Source organism: Staurois parvus, unplaced genomic scaffold, assembly GCF_062004578.1.
Source record: "Staurois parvus isolate SC_StPar_1 unplaced genomic scaffold, SC_StPar_1.0 ptg000081l, whole genome shotgun sequence".
Classification (NCBI taxonomy): domain Eukaryota; kingdom Metazoa; phylum Chordata; class Amphibia; order Anura; family Ranidae; genus Staurois; species Staurois parvus.
This window is the reverse complement of record NW_028317877.1, coordinates 2,809,662-2,834,051: the sequence shown is the minus strand read 5'-3', so window position 1 is coordinate 2,834,051 and position 24,390 is coordinate 2,809,662. Positions and strand designations below refer to the sequence as shown.

Here is a 24,390-nt window from a genome sequence, read left to right as displayed (position 1 = left end):
TCTTCTCTACGAGGTGATTTTTTTTGCAACTCACACTCAATACAACCACAACCCCACAATCTACAAATGCTGCCAAAGACTCCAGATATTACGGTGTCACCCGCAAGCCACAATTACTAAGAGAAAAAATGTAATGTTTAAGCGCCATGGTAACAGTCATCGTCCCCTTTTCTGTAAGAAGAGAGCGGAAAATCTCTTTGCTTTTGCTCTTCCGCCCTGACCAGCCCCATGACGTCACCGCTCCAGGTGGAGGCTTGCACCGCACACTCTCGCCCTCCCGGCTACGGTGGCCGCCGAGGACCCTGAATGTATTTCACGGAAGGGGGCTCCTCCTTGCAGGTAAGAAACCTTATCGAAGTCTGAGGAAGGGTTTATTTCCTTGACGGCGCTGCTGCTGCTTTTTTTTTTTTACAGCAGCACTGGGCTTATGCGTCTTTTCTGTTTCTAAGGAGTCGAAATCAAAGACGTTGTGTGTCAGAATGCTGGCTTCCGCTTTCACATTGTTAGCTGTTTCCTTGTAGGCAGAGAGCTGGACACAATTGTGTTGTTCTAAAGCAGACTCACTCAGAAAAATGACTTTACACCATTGTATCCCCTCCCCCCCCCCTAATCAAAAAAACATGACTTTTTTCTTATTTAACCGTTTTTTCTCTCCCCCCCCAGCCTCTGTTCTCCCCTCTCCTGCCCCCCCCCCCCCGCCTCTGTTCTCCCCTCTCCTGCCCCCGCCTCTGTTCTCCCCTCTCCTGCCCCCGCCTCTGTTCTCCCCTCTCCTGCCCCCGCCTCTGTTCTCCTCTCTCCTGCCCCCCCTCTGTTCTCCTCTCTCCTGCCCCCCCTCTGTTCTCCTCTCTCCTGCCCCCCCCCCCTCTGTTCTCCTCTCTCCTGCCCCCCCCTCTGTTCTCCTCTCTCCTGCCCCCGCCTCTGTTCTCCCCTCTCCTGCCCCCCGCCTCTGTTCTCCCCTCTCCTGCCGCCGCCTCTGTTGTCCCCTCTCCTGCCCCCGCCTCTGTTCTCCCCTCTCCTGCCCCTCCCCCTGTTCTCCCCTCTCCTGCCCCCCCCTCTGTTCTCCCCTCTCCTGCCCCCCCCCCTCTGTTCTCCCCTCTCCTGCCCCCCCCTCTGTTCTCCCCTCTCCTGCCCCCCGCCTCTGTTCTCCCCTCTCCTGCCCCCCCCCTCTGTTCTCCCCTCTCCTGCCCCCCCCTCTGTTCTCCCCTCTCCTGCCCCCCCTCTGTTCTCCCCTCTCCTGCCCCCCCTCTGTTCTCCCCTCTCCTGCCCCCCGCCTCTGTTCTCCCCTCTCCTGCCCCCCGCCTCTGTTCTCCCCTCTCCTGCCCCCGCCTCTGTTCTCCCCTCTCCTGCCCCCCCCTCTGTTCTCCCCTCTCCTGCCCCCGCCTCTGTTCTCCCCTCTCCTGCTCCCCTCTCCTGCCCCCGCCTCTGTTCTTCCTTCTCCTGCCCCCCCTCTCTGTTCTCCCCTCTCCTGCCCCCGCCTCTGTTCTCCCCTCTCCTGCCCCCCCCTCTTTTCTCCCCTCTCCTGCCCCCCTCTCTGTTCTCCTCTCTCCTGCCCCCACCTCTGTTCTCCCCTCTCCTGCCCCCGCCTCTGTTCTCCCCTCTCCTGCCCCCCCTCTCTGTTCTCCCCTCTCTTGCCCCCGCCTCTGTCCTCTGTTCTCCCCTCTCCTGCCCCCCCCTCTGTTCTCCCCTCTCCTGCCCCGCCTCTGTTCTCCCCTCTCCTGCTCCCGCCTCTGTTCTCCCCTCTCCTGCCCCCCTCTCTGTTCTCCCCTCTCCTGCCCCCGCCTCTGTTCTCCCCTCTCCTGCCCCCCCCTCTGTTCTCCTCTCTCCTGCCCCCCCCTCTGTTCTCCTCTCTCCTGCCCCCCCCTCTGTTCTCCTCTCTCCTGCCCCCGCCTCTGTTCTCCCCTCTCCTGCCCCCCGCCTCTGTTCTCCCCTCTCCTGCCCCCGCCTCTGTTCTCCCCTCTCCTGCCCCCCCTCTCTGTTCTCCCCTCTCCTGCCCCCGCCTCTGTCCTCTGTTCTCCCCTCTCCTGCCCCCCCCTCTGTTCTCCCCTCTCCTGCCCCCCCCTCTGTTCTCCCCTCTCCTGCCCCCTCCTCTGTTCTCCCCTCTCCTGCCCCCCTCTCTGTTCTCCCCTCTCTGTTCTCCCCTCTCCTGCCCCCCCCCTCTGTTCTCCCCTCTCCTGCCCCCGCCTCTGTTCTCCCCTCTCCTGCCCCCGCCCTCGCCTCTGCTTTCCCCTCTCCAGCCCCCGCCTCTGTTCTCCCCTCTCCTGCCCCCGCCTCTGTTCTCCCCTCTCCTGCCCCCGCCTCTGTTCTCCCCTCTCCTGCCCCCCCTCTCTGTTCTCCCCTCTCCTGCCCCCCGCCTCTGTCCTTTGTTCTCCCCTCTCCTGCCCCCCCTCTGTTCTCCCCTCTCCTGCCCCCGCCTCTGTTCTCCCCTCTCCTGCCCCCGCCTCTGTTCTCCCCTCTCCTGCCCCCGCCTCTGTCCTCTGTTCTCCCCTCTCCTGCCCCCCCTCTCTGTTCTCCCCTCTCCTGCCCCCGCCTCTGTCCTCTGTTCTCCCTTCTCCTGTCCCCCCTCTGTTCTCCCCTCTCCTGCCCCCGCCTCTGTTCTCCCCTCTCCTGCCCCCGCCCTCGCCTCTGTTCTCCCCTCTCCTGCCCCCGCCTCTGTTCTCTCCTCTCCTGCCCCCGCCTCTGTTCTCTCCTTTCCTGCCCCCGCCCTCGCCTCTGTTCTCCCCTCTCCTGCCCCCCCTCTCTTTTCTCCCCTCTCCTGCCCCCGCCTCTGTTCTCCCCTCTCCTGCCCCCCCCTCTGTTCTCCCCTCTCCTGCCCCCCCTCTCTTTTCTCCCCTCTCTTGCCCCCGCCTCTGTTCTCCCCTCTCCTGCCCCCGCCTCTGTTCTCCCCTCTCCTGCCCCCCCTCTGTTCTCCCCTCTCCTGCCCCCGCCCTCGCCTCTGTTCTCCCCTCTCCTGCCCCCGCCTCTGTTCTCCCCTCTCCTGCCCCCGCCCTCGCCTCTGTTCTCCCCTCTCCTGCCCCCGCCCTCGCCTCTGTTCTCCCCTCTCCTGCCCCCGCCTCTGTTCTCCCCTCTCCTGCCCCCGCCTCTATTCTCCCCTCTCCAGCCCCCGCCTCTGCTTTCCCCTCTCCAGCCCCCGCCTCTGTTCTCCCCTCTCCTGCCCCCGCCTCTGTTCTCCCCTCTCCTGCCCCCACCTCTGCTTTCCCCTCTCCCCAGCCCCTGCCTCTGCTTTCCCCTCTCCAGCCCCCGCCTCTGTTTTCCCCTCTCCTGCCCCCGCCTCTGTTTTCCCCTCTCTAGCCCCCACCTCTGTTTTCCCCTCTCTTGCCCCCGCCTCTGTTTTCCCCTCTCTTGCCCCGCCTCTGTTTTCCCCTAGGTGATAATGAATTCTCCTCCGCTCCTGATGCCTCCTGAGATATGTACCGTCACATAGCCCAGGAGGCATCAGCTTCCACAGTGCTGCTGGAGGAGGTGGGACCTGGCTGGACGTTTTCAGGGAACTGGCTGTCACAACCTAGAAGGAAGAGACTGCTCCTGGTGACATAGGAAGCAAGATGACGACGTGGCACCCTGCATGTGGCAGTGGATCACAGCAGATCAAGGCTGAATTCGCTAGTCATATGGAGTATTTTATAGTGGATGCCTTAAAGCAGAGCTCCACCCAAAAGGGGACATTCCGCTTTAAGGACTGCTTCTCATTAAGGATTGGCACCTTGCGGGGGGGGGGGGGGAGTGAGTGGATACCCGAATTTGACAGGTACCCGCTCCCACTTCCGGTCCGTTCGCTTAGGCGATCAGAAGCGGAAGGTGTCCTCCCTCCCTGTAGTCTTTTGGGACACGTGACATGTGACAGGTCCCAGAAGACTACAGGACCATTCACGAAGCCGCAAGCTGCACAGCCAGGTGCCCACACTGAAGATGCCGGCATCCTGGAATGCAGGACGGCCGGTGAAACAGGCTGCGGGGGACACACCGCGGGACTGTGGGACAGGTAAGTGGCTGTTTTTTAAAAGTCAGTAGCTACAGTATTTGTAACAATTTTGTGACAGGGTGAGTGGAACTCCACTTTAATGAAAACAGTAAAAGGGATAATGAAAACACAAAATGATGGGGTTCCTCTTTAAAAGGCCTGTGCAGATAAGGAATATCTAGATAAAAAACAAAGTTGAATAATGCCCTTGCTATAGGTGTAGGCCATTTACATACCTCTTGAAGCCTGGCTGGAAAACTCCTAGGACTTTGCTTAGAGAAGCCTAGTGTTACTGCCCAACATTACCAGCACAGGCGTGAACTTTGGCCCCTTTCACACAAGTTCCAATTGGATCCGCCTGTCTTTTTTTTCTGGGGGATCCGATCAGAACCTCCTTTCTGCACTATTGAGCGGCGGGTGTAAACGGACTTGTCTGTCTACACCTACCTACCTCCAATCCGATTCACCAAAAACAAACAGAAGGGGATCTGTTCCCTCCCATCTGGGCAGATCAGATCAGAGGGCAGTAGGGTGTAAAAGGACAGCCAGTCTGTTTTCATCTGACTGCTCATAGAGCAAAGCGGGCCGTGTCCATGTCACTTTGCATAAACTGAGTGGACATGGACCTGTCATCCACCTGAGTGCAGTCTGCCAGATGTGAAAGGGGCCTTTCTCTGATTCAACCCCCCTCCCATGCAGATTACACAGATGGCTTTTATATACATGCATCCCTTATCTGCACAGGCCTTTAAAGAAGAACCCCTTTTTTTTTTTATCCTCCTGCCAAGGGTGGCATTATTAAACTTTAGTCAAAACTTTGTAGCTGGGTCCCTTAAATTCCCCCCCCCCCCCCCCTCCTCCTCATCCTGTCGGCAGTTTTAGAGTTTACCCACAAAACAGAACTGTGTGTGGACTCTCCCCTCTCTCTTAGCAACAGCAACGGACCAATCAGCAGTACAGTGAAGGAAATATCATTTTTACCAAAAACAGTGATTGATTAGGTTAGTGATGTCTGACTGCTATTATTTTGAACACAATTGTACTTATTTCCCTCATGAACATGCAAATCAGTGCATAATTTGTTAGACATGCATTTCTTTTGAATTTTTTGTTGCTATTCTGTCTCTCAGTGTTTCAATACACCTACCATTCGATTTTTAGACTGATCATTTCTTTGTTAGTGGGCAAACTTTCAAAATCAGCAGAGGATCAAATACTTATGTCTACATGGCAAATAATTTACTAGCAGGTGTAGTAGAGTAATAGAAATCCAACAGACCCAACAGTCATGACATGCATGCTGCTGATTCTGTGTAATTGAATCACTAGTTGAAAGGGGCATGTTCAAAATAATAGCAGTGTGGAGTTTTATTAGTGAGGTCATTCATTCTTTGAAAAACAGGTGGCAATTATTGCCCTTATTTAGGGAAGGAAGGCAGCAAATGTTGTATATGCTGGTTACAGTACATTTCTCTATGAAATTCTGAGGAAAATGGGTCGTTCCAGACATTGTTCAGAAGAACAGCGTACCTTGATTAAAAAGTTGACTGGAGAGGGGAAAACATATAAAGAAGTGCAGAAAATGATAGGTTGCTCAGCTAAAATGATTGCAAATGCTTTAAAATGGCAACCAAGACCTGAAAGACGTGGAAGAAAGCGTAAAACTACCATTCAAATGGATAGAAGAATAACCAACATGGCAAGGACTCAGCCAACAATCAGCTCCAGGAAGATCAAAGAAGGTCTAAAGTTACCTGTGAGTACTGTTACAATTAGAAGACGCCTATGTGAAGCCAACCTATCTGCAAGAAGCCCCCGCAAAGTCCCACTGTTGAAAAAAAGACGTGCTGAAGAGGTTACAATTTTCCAAAGAGCACATTGACTGGCCTAAAGAGAAATGGCGCAACATTTTGTGGACTGATGAAAGTAAGATTGTTGTTTTTGGGTCTAGTGGCCGGAGACAGTTTGTCAGACGACCTCCAAACACTGAATTCAAGCCACAGTACACTGTGAAGACCGTGAAGCATGGTTGCGCAAGCATCATGAAATGGGGATGTTTCTCATACTACGGTGTTGGGCCTATTTATCGCATACCAGGGATCATGGATCAGTTTGAATACATCAGAATACTTGAAGAGGTCATGCTGCCTTATGCTGAAGAGGAAATGCCCTTGAAATGGGTGTTCCAACAAGACAACGACCCCAAACACACCAGTAAACATGCAACATCTTGGTTCCAGACCAACAAGATTGACGTTATGGAGTGGCCAGCCCAATCCCCGGATCTTTATCCAATAGAAAACTTGTGGGGTGACATAAAAAATGCAGTTTCTGAGGCAAAACCAAGAAATAGAGAAGAACTGTGGAATGTAGTCCAATCATCCTGGGCTGGAATACCTGTTCACAGGTGCCAGAAGTTGGTTGACTCCATGCAACACAGATGTACAGCAGTTCTCAGAAACAGTGCTTATACAACTAAATAATAATTAAGTGATTCAACGGAAAGCAAAATCTTCAAACATTTTTCAGTTTATATAGTGAATGTTTGAGTTTGTAAAGAAGAATTCAAACGCTGCTATTTTTTTGAACAGTCTAATATTCACGTTTCTTCAATTTTTTTAGAGGAACAACACAAATTTGATATATTTTTTTTCATGTTTTGATTTGGAATAGAATGTGTAGTGTTCCCAATGCATTTGTGTGTATGGAAATAAAAGCTATTAGAAGGATTTTGAGCTTTATTCACTTTTTTGAACACACTGCTATTATTTTGAACACAACTGTATTTGATCCTCTTCACAGAACATGACTTAGTACTTGGTGGCAAATCTCTTGTTGGCAATCACAGAGGTCAGACATTTCCTGTAGTTGGCCACCAGGTTTGCACACATCTCAGGAGGGATTTTCGTCCACTCTTCTTGGCAGATCCTCTCCAAGTCATTAAGGTTTGGTGGCTGACGTTTGGCAACTGGAACTTTCAGCTCCCTCCACAGATTTGCAGGACTTTAATGAGCTTCTTCTTGAGCCACTCCTTTGTTGCCTTGGCCGTGTGTTTTGGGTCATTGTCATGCTGGAACACCCATCTACGACCCATTGTCAATGCCATGTCTGAGGGAAGAAGGTTCTCACCCAAGATTTGACAGTACATTGCCCCGTCCATCGTCCCTTTGATGCGGTGCGGTTGTCCTGTCCCCTTAGCAGAAAAACACCCCCAAAGCATAATGTTTCCACCACCATGTTTGAGAATTGGGATGTTTCTTGGGGTCTTAGTGCGCCAACTGGCCCCAACGTCTAGCTTAGCTGAAGAGTCCGATCTAAAGACTGTCCCTAAAAGTTGCTGCTCTGAGGCCTTGTTTTTTTTTTTTTTTTTAAGTTAGAGATACAGTGCACTTTAACCTAGTGTAGTGTTATCATCATCTACAGTGGATATAAAAAGTCTACACACCCCAGTTAAAATGTCAGGTTTCTGTGATGTAAACAAATGAGACAAACAGAAATCATTTCAGAACATTTTCCACCTTTAATGTAACCAATAAACTGTACAACTCAGTTGAACAACAAACTGAAATCTTTTAAGTGGAGGGAAGTAAAAATAAAAAACTAAAATAATATGGTTGCATAAGCGTGCACACCCTTAAACTAATACTTTGTTGAAAAACCTTTTGATTTTATTACAACACTCAGTCTTTTTGGGTGTGAGTCTATCAGCATGGCACATCTTGACTTGCCAATATTTGCTCACTCTTTATTGCAAAAACACTCCAAATCTGTCAGATTGCGAGGGCATCACCCTGTGCACAGCCCTCTTCAGATCACCCCACAGATTTTTGATCAGATTCAGGTCTGGGCTCTGGCTGGGCCATTCCAAAACTTTAATCTTATGGTGAAGCCATTCCTTTGTTGATTAGGATGTATGTTTTGGGTCGTTGTCATGCTGAAAGATGAAGTTTTTCTTCATGTTCAGCTTTCTAGCAGAAGCCTGAAGGTTTTGTACCAATATTGACTGGTATTTGGAACTGTTCGTAATTCCCTCTACCTTGACTAAGCCCCTGTTCCAGCTGAAGAAAAACAGCCCCAGAGCATGATGCTGCCACCACCATGCTTCACTATGGGTATGGTGTTCTTTTGGTGATGTGCAGTGTTGTTTTTGCACCAAACATATCTTTTGGAATTATGGCCAAAAAGTTCAACCTTGGTTTAATCAGACCATAACACATTTTCCCACATGCTTTTGGGAGACTTCAGATGTGTTTTTGCAAAATTTAGCCGGGCTTGTATGTTTTTCTTCGGAAGAAAAGGCTTCCGTCTTGCCACTCTACCCCATAGCCCAGGCATATGAAAAATACAGGAGATTGTTGTCACATGCACCACACAGCCAGTACTTACCAGATATTCCTGCAGCCCCATTAATGTTGCTGTAGGCCTCTTGGCAACCTCCCAGTCCAGTTTTCGTCTTGTCTTTTCATCAATTTTGGAGGGATGTCCAGTTCTTGGTAATGTCACTGTTGTGCCATATTTTCTCCACTTGATGATGACTGTCTTCACTGTGTTCTATGGTATATCTAATGCTTTGGAAATTCTTTTGTACCCTTCTCCTGACTGATACCTTTTAACAATAAGATAATTCTGATACTTTGGAAGCTGTCTGCGAACCATGGCTTTTGCTGTAGGATGCAGCTAAGAAAATGTCAGGAAAGACCTACTAGAACAGCCAAACTTTATTTGTGGTTAATCAGAGGCACTTTAAATGATGGCAGGTGTGTATTGATTCCTATTTGAATGTGATTGCTTAATTCTGAACACTGCTACTTCCCCAGTTATAACAGGGTGTGCACACTTATGCAACCACATTATAATGTTTTTTATAGGTCACATTAAAGGTGGAAAAATTTCTGAAATTAATTATCTTTGTCTCATTTTTTTACATCATAGAAACCTGGCATTTTAATAGGGGTGTGTAGACTTTTTATATCCACTGTATACTGTATTTAATGTTTACTAATATTGTTTATAGCTGATTTACTAATTCACTATCCTGATTCTAGTTAGGAGTATAAAATCTGAATGTTTGTTATTTTAACATACCTATGATTCTGTCTAGCAGACTGTATACTAATCTATCAGCTGGGTGTTCATTTATGTTGAATTTGTCATTTATTCCAATCCGCAGCATCAGATTAAGAGCATTTATCACTAAATGGGTGTTTTTCTATTTACTGGATGTAACCCACAGCCAGATTAAAGGTATTTTTCACTTGTGTAATTATCCATGCTTGCAGTCATTTATAGTCAATTAGTTGTGTCAGAGGGACCGAGGTTGTTCATGGAGTCGAGGTACAGAACAGAGATCCCAAAGTTATCAAACAACTCCTTTGGGAGTAGTGCTACAGTGGCACAGTTTGTTTTTTTGTTATCTACAGACGCCCCTTATCTGCAAAGCAGGTTTTTGGTAAAGGTGAACTAACCCTTTAAGTGGACATTAGAGTTGACTTTGGGTGTCCTCCGAGCTCATCTCCAGCCAAACTCTAAAATTGCGGTGTTTCTTTTTTAAATGAGCTGTGGGGCAGGGATAACCCAAACCAAAGCTCATTGGATTAAACAAAAAGAACGAGTGTTCGGCTAGAGATGGGTTCAGAGGATGCCAAAGCTCATCTCTAATGGGCATCAGTTGAAGTGAATTCCAGCAACGACTGTTGGCTCCACCTCCACTTTGTCTTCATGTTGCAGTCACAGTGATCACATTCCCTTCTGCCTTTCCCCAGGCATAAAGATCAATTTAAGGGACTCCGGGTAACTTTACTATCCCCCCCCACATTTTTTTTCTTTCTCCTTTTAACTTATCCGCTAGGTTGTCCTCAAAGAACATACTCAAACGCTTTGTGTATTCAGCATTGTTCTGCTGTGATCAACCAAGCGGCTCCGGCTATCCTGGTTCCTAGCCACCATCTTCTTTTCTAGTATGATTGGGAGCCAGCTGTCTGTTTCAGGTTTAGGCAACTGATCACCTGATGACGTGCTGCTAGATCCAGCCATTGTGTCTAAGCTGATGTGACATGCATATCTCAAAGATTTTAGTAGTGGAGGAGATGTCATTGGTAGGGTGGAGTGCAAAAAAGTAAATAAACAAAAAAACTGGAATTTCAGATTGCGGCCGGGGAAATGGGTGGGCAGAATAAGGGTTTTTACAGATTGAAAGTGCTGTGTTTGAGTGAAGATCCACTTTAAGTCACGGTGTAGACAAGTACATTGAGGTACAGCTGAGCCACATTTTTTCCACCTGTCTGCTGCCTCCTCTTAAGCTGCAATAGGCAGCGAAATGGGGATTTTTTACATGCCACAGCTGTGATGCTTTGCAACTCCTGCTGGAAGTGCTGGAAACGCATTGCATTTTTAAGGGAAATCTCCCCAATGGGGATCAAATAGCAAAAACAAACTTGACAGGGGTTAGAATCATCTCTTACTCCATCCAATATGAAAAAAAAAAATTACCTTCAGTTCTACTTTTAAAGGAGAAGTATAGCCAAAGCTATTTTGGCTGTACCGCTCCTGTACAGTAGGTCACAGGAGTACTATTCGTTGTACACTCCAGTGACCCATTTTTAGCCAACAGCAGGCTAAAATCCACTGTTGGCTGATGTCACTCAGCCAGTCCAGGCCCTAAAAAGATCCCAGCCATATGGTTGGGATCCACCCAGATGTCTGGACCGGCACCTTGCTCAGTCTCTCAGTGATCCTTCGAGAGCCTGAGCCAGCTGCTCCCTTTCTTCCACCGCCCAGCACTCCAGTGAGCGCTGGGGGGGCAGATCAGAGAGCTGGTGACTGACTGTCACACCAGGAAGTGGTATGACATCCATACTGATATGCTAGAATAATAGTGATGCACAAGGAGAGCAATGGGTGATCTGATGGGTAGAAAGATTTGGGTATCGTCAGCATAGAAATGGTATTGGAAGCTGTGGGAGGCTATCAGCCTATTATTTTATTATGCACACATAAGTTCTGATATTGTAGTTAGGTGAGAAAAGTGAATTAAATAAATGTTTTAATTCTGAATTTAAAGAATTCTCTAAGTGGAGTATTTATAAATTCATTTTTGAAACAAGCCAGCTAAATCTTGTGGTTATTCCGGTCTCATGACTCTGGTAGAATTTTTAGGGAACTTGATTTACTCATTGTCCTGAGGCAAAGTTTGCGTACAAAACACCATTTGTTCAGTACATTTTGTTTGGGACTTTGTGAGTACTGGTATTTAATATTCATAGTCTTCCTTGCTATTTGATCTCCCTTATTAACTAGTCTCTTGGAGCAAGGCTGCTCCAGACCTCACACAACACTTATTTCTTCATGCTGTTTACCATAGCTATTTTCACTATAGGTAATAATTTTTTACCTACGCAACTTGGGGTGTTACTGTTCATTTTATCATTTGAAATGGTAATCCAGTAGCAGGGCTAGAACACCCCTACTCATGAAGACCTCAGACTTCAATCCCTGAGATCCCTGAGAAGCATCATTTTTTTAAATACCCCTCTCTGCCATTCTCGCCTAGGCTATATGTTGGTGAACAGGTGAGCTTTATATTCCAGGCTTCAGGAAATGTCCATAAAGAGTCATAAAGGACAATTTTACTCAGTTAAGCTTTCTTCTGCTTGTATGCTTTTATCATCTTTTGTGTCATATTCAAGTTTTTATTTAAAGCTGGCAAACATTCCTGTGGATATTGAGAAATATGTCACACCATTATATGTCAGTGAATATTAAGTGCTGCAGTTATACACACATTTGTGAGAATAAAATGGACAAAAAATATAATGTGCAGTAGGTCCCATGTATTTAAAATTGTAAATAGTCCAATATTTTATGTATATATATCAATCTTGTTCTTTACATCAATCTTCTGTGGAATAATCCTCACATGTTGCACACTCCTTCACCACAAGCTCCTCCTCTGGTGCTTTGACCAAGTCAAGTGGTTGTAAAGGCTCAAGGTTTTTTACCTTCATGCATTTTATGCATGAAGGTAATAACCTTCTGTGTGCAGCAGCGTCCCCAGCCCCTTTAATACTTACCTGAGCTCCAGCGATGTGCACAACAGCCTCGGCTGTCCCGTGTCTCTGCCTCCTCATTGTCTGAGAGAACAAGCGAGAGCCATTTGCTCCCACTACTGTCGATCACAGCCAGTCAGCCAATGAGAGAGGGGGTGGGGCCAAGCCACGGCTCCGTGTGTGAATGGACAGACGGAGCAGCGGGTGCCCCCAGAGCAAGCTGCTTGCTCTGGGGGCACCCGACAGAAAGGAGAAGTCAGGATAGCTTGCGGTGGACCCAAGAAAAGGAGGATCCAAGTTGTTTTGTGCAAAAACCATGGCACACAGCAGGTAAGTATAGACATGTTTGTTATTTTTTACAAAAATAAATAAACCTTTAGTATCGCTTTAAGACTAGTGCGCCTTCTCCTTTAAGGGGGTAATATAGCCTGGATGGATGCTGTAAACCCAGATGGATCTGAATACCTCCACTGCTCCATATGATGTCACTTATACTAAATCTCCACAGGTGCTCAAGAAATTAAAGATTGAACCATCATAGTGTTTTCTGTATAAGCATAAACATTTGTTAAACTTTTAATAAAAACGCACTCACATGATACTGTGCACTGGACTGGTGCACCACGGGTTAATGGCTTTATACTGTCCCCTTAAGGCATAAATGGCAACTGCACTTTCCCCGTTCAAGTTCGCATTGTCTCCTTAAGGTGTGGGTGAAAGTTGTAATAGGTGTCAGATAAACTCACACTAATCCCCTTAAGGGTTGTTGATATACCCCGCTTACTGTCTTTTCCGTGCTGTGTGTATCTTCCGCCCCGGTTTCTTGTATGGCTTGCTGATGTCACTGGCTCCGCTCCTTACGCCGCTCTCAAGTGGCTTCATCAGAGGGGTAGAAGATATGTCAGCAAGAAGTCTGATATTTGGTGCTGATGTATCTGCAGTCCCTGATATGGGCAGCAAATTGGCTAAGTGGTTAGCACTTCTGCCTAGCAGCACTAGGATTGTTGGTTCGAATCCCAGCCATGGCACTACTTGCAGAGTTTGAATATTCTCCCTCTGTCTGTATGGGTTTCCACTGGGTACTCTGGTTTCTTTCCACATTCCAGAGACATGCTAGTAGGTTAATTGGCACCTATCTAAATTGGCCCTAGTATATGTATGAATGCGAGGGGCCTTAGATTGTAGGCTACTTTAGGGCAGGGACTGATGTGAATGTACAATATACAGTATATGTGTAAATTGACAGCGTTATATAGGTACCTGAAATAAATATTAATATTTTATACATATACCTTTCTTTAATATATACATTTTTAACATATACCTTTCTTCAAAATTAGTTGTCAAGAAAGTTAAAATGTGTTATTTTTTTTTATTTATTTCTATATAATTTGATTGACCCCACTTCTAGGTACTTACTGCTTGAACATGTTTACATTCATGAACAGTTCAGACAGTGAAGAGGAAGAGGAATGCAATGAGAGAACATCACTGATTGCTTCTGAAAGTCCACCTCTACCTTCTTATCAGCATGGAGTACAGACCCCATCAGAGGCTACAAATCAAAGGGTGAGAAACATGCAACTAATCCAAAAACTGCATTCCCAAGTCATGTACAATATATAATGTAAGTAGGGGGGTCCAAGAGGTCCCCTCTTCCACATGTCCTTCTCACGAAGGTCATCGATCATAAGATGAGAAGCAGACATTTAAAGTGGACCTTCTGCAGTTACGGAGGATCTTGAATTTGACAAAATACTGTAGCTGCTGACTTTTACTAAACGGACACTTGCCTGTCCAGGGGTCTAGTGTTGTCGTCACCTGGCCTGGTTCTCTGCCGGTCATCGAATCCCTGGCACCAGAATATAAAACATAAGAAATGCTGCGCTACATTCAAATCAAAACAAATTGTGAATGTGGGATCCCAAAATATCAAATCAAAAAATGTGACAATATTAACAATACAGGTCTATGCGTGCTTGCTGATAATACCAAAATCCAATAAATCACTCAAAAAAATGTGAAAACACAAAAAACTATATCCATATGTATGCGCATAAACCAAACATACACATAAATATAATTAAATCACTCGTGCCTATTGTGAAGTGAAAAAATAACCATATTAATAGTGCACACAAACTTATATCTCAAAGTCCAAAAAAATATAAAGTATTGTTGGTGAACAAAACAGTAAGCGGTGCTTCCAAATAATACTGTTAGTGACCACAGGTGAAAACTCGTGCAGGTTTCTGGGTATATATAGATCTACGAATCCAACCACCTTCTGGATTAGCCTCTCACCTCATCCCTTCGACCCTTGCGGATCAAAGAGCAGTAGTGGATCCCTCTCACAGATCCTCCAGGCACCAAAACACTCCAAAGACCGCTTTCAGGATAACTATTCCCACTACGGCTCTTCTCCAGGAAAAGATGTAATATCAATCTCTCAGAATGAGACAAAGGAATCCTCCCATAGTGTAGTATATTTAATTATACCATAGGAACATGTAACATTAAAACTTATGTAGCAGCCAGTCCAAACTAAAGCCTCATGCTTTCAGATGAGGATATATCTGTTGGGTGACACCCAACAGATATATCCTCATCTGAAAGCATGAGGCTTTAGTTTGGACTGGCTGCTACGTAAGTTTTAATGTTACATGTTCCTATGGTATAATTAAATATACTACACTATGGGAGGATTCCTTTGTCTCATTCTGAGAGATTGATATTACATCTTTTCCTGGAGAAGAGCCGTAGTGGGAATAGTTATCCTGAAAGCGGTCTTTGGAGTGTTTTGGTGCCTGGAGGATCTGTGAGAGGGATCCACTACTGCTCTTTGATCCGCAAGGGTCGAAGGGATGAGGTGAGAGGCTAATCCAGAAGGTGGTTGGATTCGTAGATCTATATATACCCAGAAACCTGCACGAGTTTTCACCTGTGGTCACTAACAGTATTATTTGGAAGCACCGCTTACTGTTTTGTTCACCAACAATACTTTATATTTTTTTGGACTTTGAGATATAAGTTTGTGTGCACTATTAATATGGTTATTTTTTCACTTCACAATAGGCACGAGTGATTTAATTATATTTATGTGTATGTTTGGTTTATGCGCATACATATGGATATAGTTTTTTGTGTTTTCACATTTTTTTGAGTGATTTATTGGATTTTGGTATTATCAGCAAGCACGCATAGACCTGTATTGTTAATATTGTCACATTTTTTGATTTGATATTTTGGGATCCCACATTCACAATTTGTTTTGATTTGAATGTAGCGCAGCATTTCTTATGTTTTATATTTACTTGATCACTGGTATATGATTTAATGCTAGCAGCTCCCTTTGGGATTTATACACATATTTATTTGATTTATTATCTTTTAGTTTTTTTAAATACACACTTGGAGCGCAGGAGGGTCACACCACTATTCCTGGCACCAGAATGTTTACTGTGGGAAACCGCAGCCTGAACCTGGAATCTGCGAGTGGGGGAAGGAGATTTTCTGGAAACAATTACATGGGCAATTTCAGAGGAAATGGGAACGGGTACCTGACAAAATTAGGTACCTGCTCCATCCCCCCCAAAAAACGTCAGTCAGACAATGCCACATCAGTCTCATACATCAACCACCAGGGCGGAACCTGGAGTTGAGGTCCCCAGAAGGAGGTGAACTACATTCTGACCTGGGCAGAGAGATGAGTTCCAAGTCTGTCGGCAGTGTTCATTCCAGGTGTGGAAAATTGGCAGGTGGATTATCTCAGTCGCCGGCAGTTGATTCCAAGGGAATGGGCTTTGCATCTCGGTGTTTTCCAGGAAATTTGCCAAGGTTGGTCTTTTTGTGTTCAGAGTAAGGGACCCTCATTTGGCAGGGATAGATGCCTTAGTGATTCCTTGGCACCAGTCCTCACTGATTTATGCCTTTCCTCCAATTCAACTGCTGCAGCGCCTCCTACGCAGGATTCGGGAGGAGTCTGTTCCGGTGATACTGATTGCTCCAGTCTGGCCCAGGAGGGCCCGGTACGCGGTCATAGTGAAGATGGCAGTAGACGACCTGGCGTATTGGCCAGACCTGTTGTCTCAAGGTCCTATATTGCACCCAGCTTTACAGTCACTAAAATTGATGGCGTGGCTATTGAAACCGAGATCCTGAAGGATAGGAGAATATTGGATTCTGTGATCCCCATCTTGTTGGATGCTAGAAGGGACGTTTCTAAGAACATTTGTTACAGAGCCTGGAAGGCTTACATTGCCTGGTGTGAGGTTCACAAATGGGACCCATGGAAGTACGTGATTGGCAGGATTATGTTGTTTCTTCAAACAGGGTTGCAGTAGAATTTGGCTGTTGGTACCAGTAAGGACCATGTTTTAGCATTAGCTATTTTTAACAGAGGCCCATTGTGTCTCACTTTTTGGTCTGCACTTTTGTACAAGGAGTGATTCGTATGGCTTCTCCTGTCAGGTTGCCTTTGTGTCCTTGGGACCTGAACTTGGTTTTGGAGGGTTTGCAAAAGCCACCACTTGAACCTATTGGAGAGATTCCACTGGTTCTGTTGACTTGTAAGGTGTTTCACTTTTGCAAGAAGGGTGTCGGAGCTGGCAGCTCTATCTTGCAGAGAACCATTTCTGGTTTTGCATCATAAGGTGGCGTTGCAACCTCACCTGTGCTTTTTACCAAAGGCGGTTTTTGGTTTTCATCTCAATCATAGTTCTGCCTTCATTCTTTCCTAGGCCTCAGTCAGCAAGAAAAAGATCTCTGCATACTTTGGATGTGGTTCGTGCTGTAAGGGTCTTCTTGAAGGCGACAGCACAGGTCAGGAGGTCAGATGCTCTATTTGTGCTGCCAGAGGGGCCTAGGAAGTGGCAGGGGGCATCAAAGGGACTATTTCTCATTGGATCTGCCAATTGATCATTCAAGCATGTGGATTGAAAGATAAGGTCCCACCCTTTCGGGTGAAGGCACACGCCACCAGGAGTGTGGGGGCATCTTTGGCAATCCGCCATCAGGCATCAGTGGCTCAGGTTTGCAAGGCAACTACATGGTCTTCGGTTCACACATTCACAAGGTTCTACCAGGTGGATGTCAGAGTCGCAGATAATTCTGCCTTTGACCGCAGTGTTTTACGGACAGCTGAGTTGGTCCTAAGGGATTATTGACGATGGCTATCATGATGTCACCCTTCCGTCAAATTTTTTATTGCTTTTGGACATCTCACATAGTCATGAATAGCCTGTTCTGTGTCCTGTGATGTATGATAAAGAAAATTTGATTTTTTTTCTACATAGTTACCTGTAAAATCTATTTCTTGGAGTGCATCACGGGACACAGAGGTCCTACCCCTCTTTCTGGAATGTCATTGCTTGCTACAAAAACTGAGGTACTTCCTGTATAGGAGGGGTTATTTAGGGGAGGACCTCCTCTCTGGTCGTTCAGTGTCCATTAACCTATAGGTGGCCTATAACCCACATAGTCATGAATAGCCTGCTCTGTGTCCTGTGATGTACTCCCAAGAAATGGATTTTACAGGTAAGTATGTAGAAAAAATCCAGTTATCCCCTTCTAGGTATAACTCCTCCCCAATGGGCAAGGCTTCGGTTTTTTTGCTAGTGACTTAGGTTCTAACCTATTCCAATTTACTTGCTTGGGGCTTGTCATGTTGCCCTTCTCTCATATTTAGTGCTTTGGGACATCCCTATCATAAATGAATACGATGAAGCTACCCTGTGTCCTGGGCTGTACAGTATAGAAAGTGGGATTTTTGGCTTTCCTGTAAAATCCTTTTCAGGTAAGTATATCACTGGAGACAGGGATCCCACCTCTCTGCCTTAGAGGTTTATGGCTTGCTACAAAAAACTGAAACCTTGCTGAAGAGGGGAGGGGTTATGTCTAGGAGGGATTTCCTCTCTTTTTTGTTGATGCCCACACACCTGAAGGTGGCAGCATATCCCCATTGTAATGGAGATGAAGATAGTGTCCTGTGATGTACACCAAGAAAAGGAATTTACAAGTAAACCAAAAATACAATTTTCATGATTTTTAATTAATGCATAACTCCATTTGTGATATATACATTTATATTTTAAAGCTAAACTCTAGGTTGATAAAGTATGGCTGTCTTAACAGGGAATAATTAGCACAATTTAGTGTATTAAAACAATTCCATACAAGTGACAATTCCTCAGCATTCTCCCTTCTTCTAGCCTCACAGGTGACTGTCAGACATTTTGCATAATCAGAGGCAAATCTTTTATGACCGCATGTTTTTTTTCTTTTAACTGGTGCACCAATAAGGACACTCTTGTGCCAGACCATTATTTTAATGGGGGAGGGGTGCCTAGGAGCTTAGCTAGCAGAGGCAGTAAAGTGGTCATATGCTGACTGAAATTCAGCCAGTCCAAAAGGGATGCAACGAATTTCAATCAGCGTGTGGGTTCCCTCGCTTGACAGAAATTAATTGTTTAGCCACTGATGGCATGCCTCTGTCAGAATACAATGTCCTAATAGGGGGACTCTTCTAGTCACCTTGTTTGTGGGAATGGAGGAATCTGTTTTTATTTTATTTTTTTTTGTGTTTCACTACAGAGTATGATCAGCTTAATTAGACACTCTCAGAATAGGAGACAGAGCACTGTGCTACAGAATGGACTCTCCTGGAATAAATAAAGCAGAACTTTATTTACCTCCACCCCAGTGCTGGAGTGGCCTGGAACTCCCTTACCGTCCACTGAACTTTTTAGTCAGTCCTTTTCCGGGTACCCATCTTCGCCCATTTTACATTGGGTGAGAAGGCATTACTCACATGCAGAGCCCTGTGTTGACGAACACAAGGCTCTATACAGAGGGAACAATCGCAAAGCAGGGAAAAGAAATCAATCTGTAATAAAAAGCAGCACATATTACAATTGTTAGGTACACAATTAACCCCTTGATTGCCTCTAGATTAGTTAACCCTTTCCCAGCCAGTGTCATTAGTGCAGTGACCATGTATATTATTAGTACTGATGAAAGTATAAACAGAGAAAGGGAACACTTATCTAAATAAAGGCTGTTAGGTAAAAAAGGAAAGAAAAAAGTAATGCACTCACTGTCTTCAATGTAGAATGAGCATGTAGGTCAGCGTGGAGGATCTCCAGAGAACTGATGACAAATTGCAGAGATCAGCAATCAGGCGGCTGGACTGTGTAATATAATAATATAAATATAAAAAACTCAGTGGTGATCAAATACCACCAAAAGAAGCTCAATTTGTGTGAAAAAAAATATAAATTACATTTGGTTACAGTGCTGCATGACTGCACAATTGGCAGTTAGTAGTGCAGTGCCAAATAGCCAATAATGGCCTGGTCCTGAAGGGGGTAAAATCTTCAGGAGACATTAAGGCAAGACATGGCATCTCTCTTATGCATTAGAAAACCCGCTTGTTCACAATTTCTTCTTTTTTTTTTTTTTTTTTTCTTCCAATTACAGTTCCACTTTTATATTTACTAGCAAATTCAAAGGTAACCTCAGATGCAAGTAAGCATTTAAATATTTTTTTCTGTGCTTTTACCTGCAATTTACATTGATGACAGGGGCTCTTTAAGCAATTTTGGCAGTTAAAAAAATAATAAAAGAAACCTGTCACCATGTAAAAGGGTAGAAATAATATCAGTCCTGGCACTGATCATTCCGATCTTCACTCTTTTATAGAGCTACACCAGCTGAAAAGTCTTCAGCTTCTTAGGCTGCCAGCTGAGTGGGAGGCTTGCATCCCTCACTGTGTGCTGTTGTCCCATCCAACGCAGAGTGACAGAGAGATCAGTAAATCACTGTGCTGCTTCTGCTTCACTGTACAGTCACAGGCTGGAGGGCATTGTGCTTCATGGGATTTTGTCATTTGTATCCAATAAGTACTTCTAAATGTCAATCAGTTGTGTTCTTGCACTGATTACAAGCCTTTTTTCTTCCACAGAAACACTATACCAGCAGTGCTCAAGCTAGTGATGCAGCAAATGGAGCAACGTCTGTTCCCTCTGACAGACAAGTCCCCGTGGACACTGATGAGGAAGAACTGACTCTTAAATATGGTGCCAAGCATGTCATAATGCTGTTTGTCCCAGTTACTCTCTGCATGGTGGTCGTTGTAGCTACAATTAAATCTGTCAGCTTCTACACCGAAAAAAATGGACAGTTGTGAGTACTTTTTTATATAAAAATTTTCCATAAAAGGGGAAAAAGACTGTAAAATACTTCAGCTGAAGCATATATATGGTTGCAGTGTTAAACTCTAAAAGAAGGAAGTAAAGATAGAGAAAATAAAAAATGAGTAAATAGGAAAAAAGATTAGAAACAAATCATCAATTTCTGTTATATTGAAAGATGATTTAAATTGTCTCTCAGTTTGGAGAAAATGCTAGAAATATTGGTTAGAAATCAATATATTTGCCTAGTTATGTTGCCTAAGTAGTAAATGCTCCCTAAGTAAAAGAAAATCTATCTAGTAGATGCCTGGACATATCTGGTTTGGCCAATTATAAGTTGTATAAAAGTGTAGTCTAGACATAAAGGAGTAAAACCTTTGTGAATAAATCTGCACAATTACCCACCTCCAATACTGAATATGACAAAAAAATAACCATAATCAGTATTGATGAAAGAATGGATGCAAAGTTAAACACTGAAGGCTATCACATCACGCCCCAATAAAATGTACAAATAAAACAGTGCGGCGCAACCAAAAGCAATAATCAGTCCAAACAAATTGTCCATAAGCATCCACAGTAAATGTGAATCCCAGTGTCTGAAAATCAGTTAATAACCAATTCTTCTGAAAAGTACAATAACTTAACCAGTGATGGTATGTAAATTCTTTAACATCGTCACCAATATCACCATTGTAAAAAAAATTCTCCACTAGCCAAACTGGCCTCTCACCTTAAGGAAATGACCCCTGAGCTAAAAGAAGGTCGGAAGCGTTTCCCTTTAAGGGCATATGTTCACAATCTGGATGCTGCTTTTATTCCTCCATTTTCACCTCTAGAATTTACATCTCTCATATAAAAGAAAAAGCAGCCCATATTGCGCACTGTTTAAACAATTTTACTGCTAAAACATGGATAACACTTACACTCAATAGTGCAATGTGACAGGCATACACAAGCTGGGCACAAGTCAGCAAGATGGCTGCGGGATGACATCAGATGTGAAGCTCTACCCCCTACACGCATTACGTTCAAAGGCGGGACTTCCTCAGTAGGCGTGGAGCTGATGCCATTCCCCGATGTTTTATGCGATCCCCGACGGTCCAATGGCAACTTGTGTAAACAACCTCAGGGACCAGAACGCAGAGTAGCCCAAAGTGAGGAACCAGCCTCAAATATACAATAAATAACTTCCATGCACAGGGACACTAGACGAACAGATGAAAAATATATAAAAAATGCTTATAATCTCGTGGCCACCTTTATATTCATGCACATAAACTACATCTTTACAATCCATCAATATTATCCCACTTTTAATTAATACCTGCAAATGTAAAATGAATTAATGATATAAACTAAAATAGGAAATAAATAATAATAAAAAAACAATAAAAATTAAACAAGGGGGATGCAGAATTAGCGATCACTAATAAAACTGTTCAAATCAAAATCAACATTATGACATTTTGGGGATAGAATCTGAGTCTCATAAATCCAGTAGGATTCTCAATGACTTAGGCTGCTCACATAGTTACCTCCCTTCCTATTCCTTTCTACCTTTTCAATACCCCAAAAGTGAAGACAAATGGGATCTTTTCCTTGGTAATCTCTAAAATGTTTAGAGACATTGTTTTTGTGAACCCTTTCTTAATACTATTAACGTGCTCCCTTAACCTCACTTAGAGATATCTGGATGTCCAACCTACATGCACTTCGAAAGGAATTATTTTTATGCTGGAATGTCCATGTAAGATTCAGTATGTAGTTAGGACATCCAGACAGCTCAAAGTGAGGTTAAGGGAGCATGTTTAATTTTAAGAAAAGTGTAAAAAGCCACAGTTTCTCTAAAAATTTTAGAGATTACCACAGAAAAGATCCCAGTTGTCTTAATTTTTGGGGTATTGAAAAGGTAGAAAGGAACTGGAGGGGACAACAGTGGGTAAAATAAATAAATATTTAAAATATGTATATTCTATAAAATATAGAAAAAATACCTAGATCAAGGTTTGATCTAGGTTATTGTTTGGGTCAAAAGTTAGGGTCAGTATATTTTGGGCAGGATTTCAGGATGGTTTTTTTTCAGTATTATGTCAGTGTGTTTTAGGTAGGACAAAAAAAAATAGCAAAATGTGCACTGTGGATTCTGGGCTGTACTACGGGTACAAACAACAAATAATATACCCATAGGTGGCAATGCTGAAATCGTCAGAAGCAGGAGAGTTTATTGTGGGTTGTTCTTTGGTGGTAGGTTATGGTAGTAAAACGAAATATACAGATTTTAATTTTTAATCTTTTATTTTTTTTTTTGCTATTTTGGGCCAATTTTTCTTTTGATAATAAAAAAAAATCAGGAGATATCCATTACCATTCACTACCAAATGGAAGCCCAATTTGTCTTGGAAAAAAATATGGTATAATTCACCTGGATGTACAAAGTAGTTGTAATGATCTGTACGGATTTACTAACACATGTCAACGCTGCAAAATTGTGCTTAGGCATTAACATTTGTTTTACCCTTAGGCTAGAATGGGGTTAATATGCATACCTGACCCCTGCTATGCCTGGGCAAGAGTGATGTCCCTGTCCTTCCAGCAAGATTCTGGTGAATGTCAAGCAGTTCTGATCTCATGAGATAATGCTACTGCACTATGCTGTAGCATCTTCTCACAAGATTTGGGCAACTCCACATTTCCTGGGCATTCACTGGAAGGATGGTGACATCACCCACTGCAGTTCAGAAATTGGGGGGGGGGGGAGTAGGTACTGTATATCACCTCACCACCCCCCCCCCCACCCCCGCCCAGGTGACTTTTCTCCCTACCTTTATTTCCAGTGTTTTGAGGTGGGGGAGGGGACACACTAAGTAAGCAGACCTTTCATGAAGCTTTAAAGGCAGAATTCCACTTTTATGATCATGTTTCACATTATATCAATACTCAGGCTGTAGCATGAAACATGGTCACATTCCGCATCCCTCCAAAACCACTCCACCCACCACCCCCCATGTTACCTGAATTACTGCATTGTATTATTTCTTACTATTTTGGCATCGCTGTGCGAGGTTCTGTACACATCGCTGCAGCATACGTTCACATATTCATTCACAGGGATCTGTCAATGGAAGACTACAGGTCCCTTCTGCCATTACGATAGAAGGACCTGTAGATCTCAATGATGCACAAGTGCAATGCCATCACTGCACTTGTAGTCCATTGATACTTCCTCCATCCCTGTAACCTAAGTTACTGATGAACTGATTGTGCTTTCAATGCTTTGCTGGCTCCAATGCAAAACATTAATAAATGCACTAATAAAGCACTTCATTCTTTTAGTCACTTGACAATATTTTCACTGGCTCTGAATCCTCAGATTTTCATACTTAGCAGATGTAGATAGCATATGGACAAGCCTAGTTTGCAGGATGATCAGTGTTTACTGTTTAGATCCAGATTCAGGCACAGAATAAGTGTAACCAATCCAAAGATGTCACACATTCTGTTCTTTACAATTTATATGTGGTTTATTGGTGCTTTTATTAGCCATTGTCAGTTTTGGTAAATATCTTTACACATCTTTATTCAGCTGTAATCCAACTTGTATTAAATGCAAAGCTGCTTATCCTTTAGATCCTCAATGTAAAAAAAAAGGAGAGGTCATTACTTATTTTTTTTGTTTAAACAAGATCCTTGGAAAGCTGAGTATTCCAAATCATGCAAGGATATGCTCCAACACTATGTTGGGGATCCTCGGCTTTATCAGGATTTCACCAGACGTCCATTACCCTCGCTGGGTGCCAACTAAAGGAATGTTTTTGTTGTTTTAATTGCTGTTTCTATGTTTTTACATGGGGTGGGGGTTGCAGAATAAGTGGGCATTGCATTTTTATTTAGTTCATTAATAGTGTGCGCCCAGTAAGTGCAGTAAATAGTTGTCTATGGGGTGCGGCTTTATAGACACACACAGCTTGGCAGTGAGCACACACATGCGCTCTCACAGCAAGCGGCTTTCTATTGAGGCACACAGAGCAGAGGAGGAGCCAGGAGTGCTGGTGGGGGACCCAGAAGAGGAGGCGTAGGGCTACTCTGTGCAAATCCACTGCACAGAGCAGGTAAGTACATGTTTGTTATGTTAATAAATACGTATTTCCATTTTTGCATTTACCCTCCGTTCACATCAAGCCTGACTTTGAAATCG

At 44.4% G+C, this 24,390-nt stretch overlaps 1 protein-coding gene across 1 annotated transcript in view; it reads left to right on the top strand.

Moving 5' to 3' along the window:
* The first annotated feature begins 203 nt into the window (after nucleotides 1-203).
* LOC149468646 (presenilin-2-like) overlaps nucleotides 204-24,390 on the top strand; it is a 48,817-nt gene continuing 24,630 nt past the window's right edge. Inside the window, exons 1-3 of the mRNA XM_089669705.1 lie at nucleotides 204-339; nucleotides 13,415-13,572; nucleotides 19,964-20,184. Of these exons, the coding sequence (XP_089525831.1) occupies nucleotides 13,432-13,572; nucleotides 19,964-20,184 (362 nt within the window). The 5' untranslated portion in view covers nucleotides 204-339; nucleotides 13,415-13,431. The remainder of the gene's footprint in view (nucleotides 340-13,414; nucleotides 13,573-19,963; nucleotides 20,185-24,390) is intronic.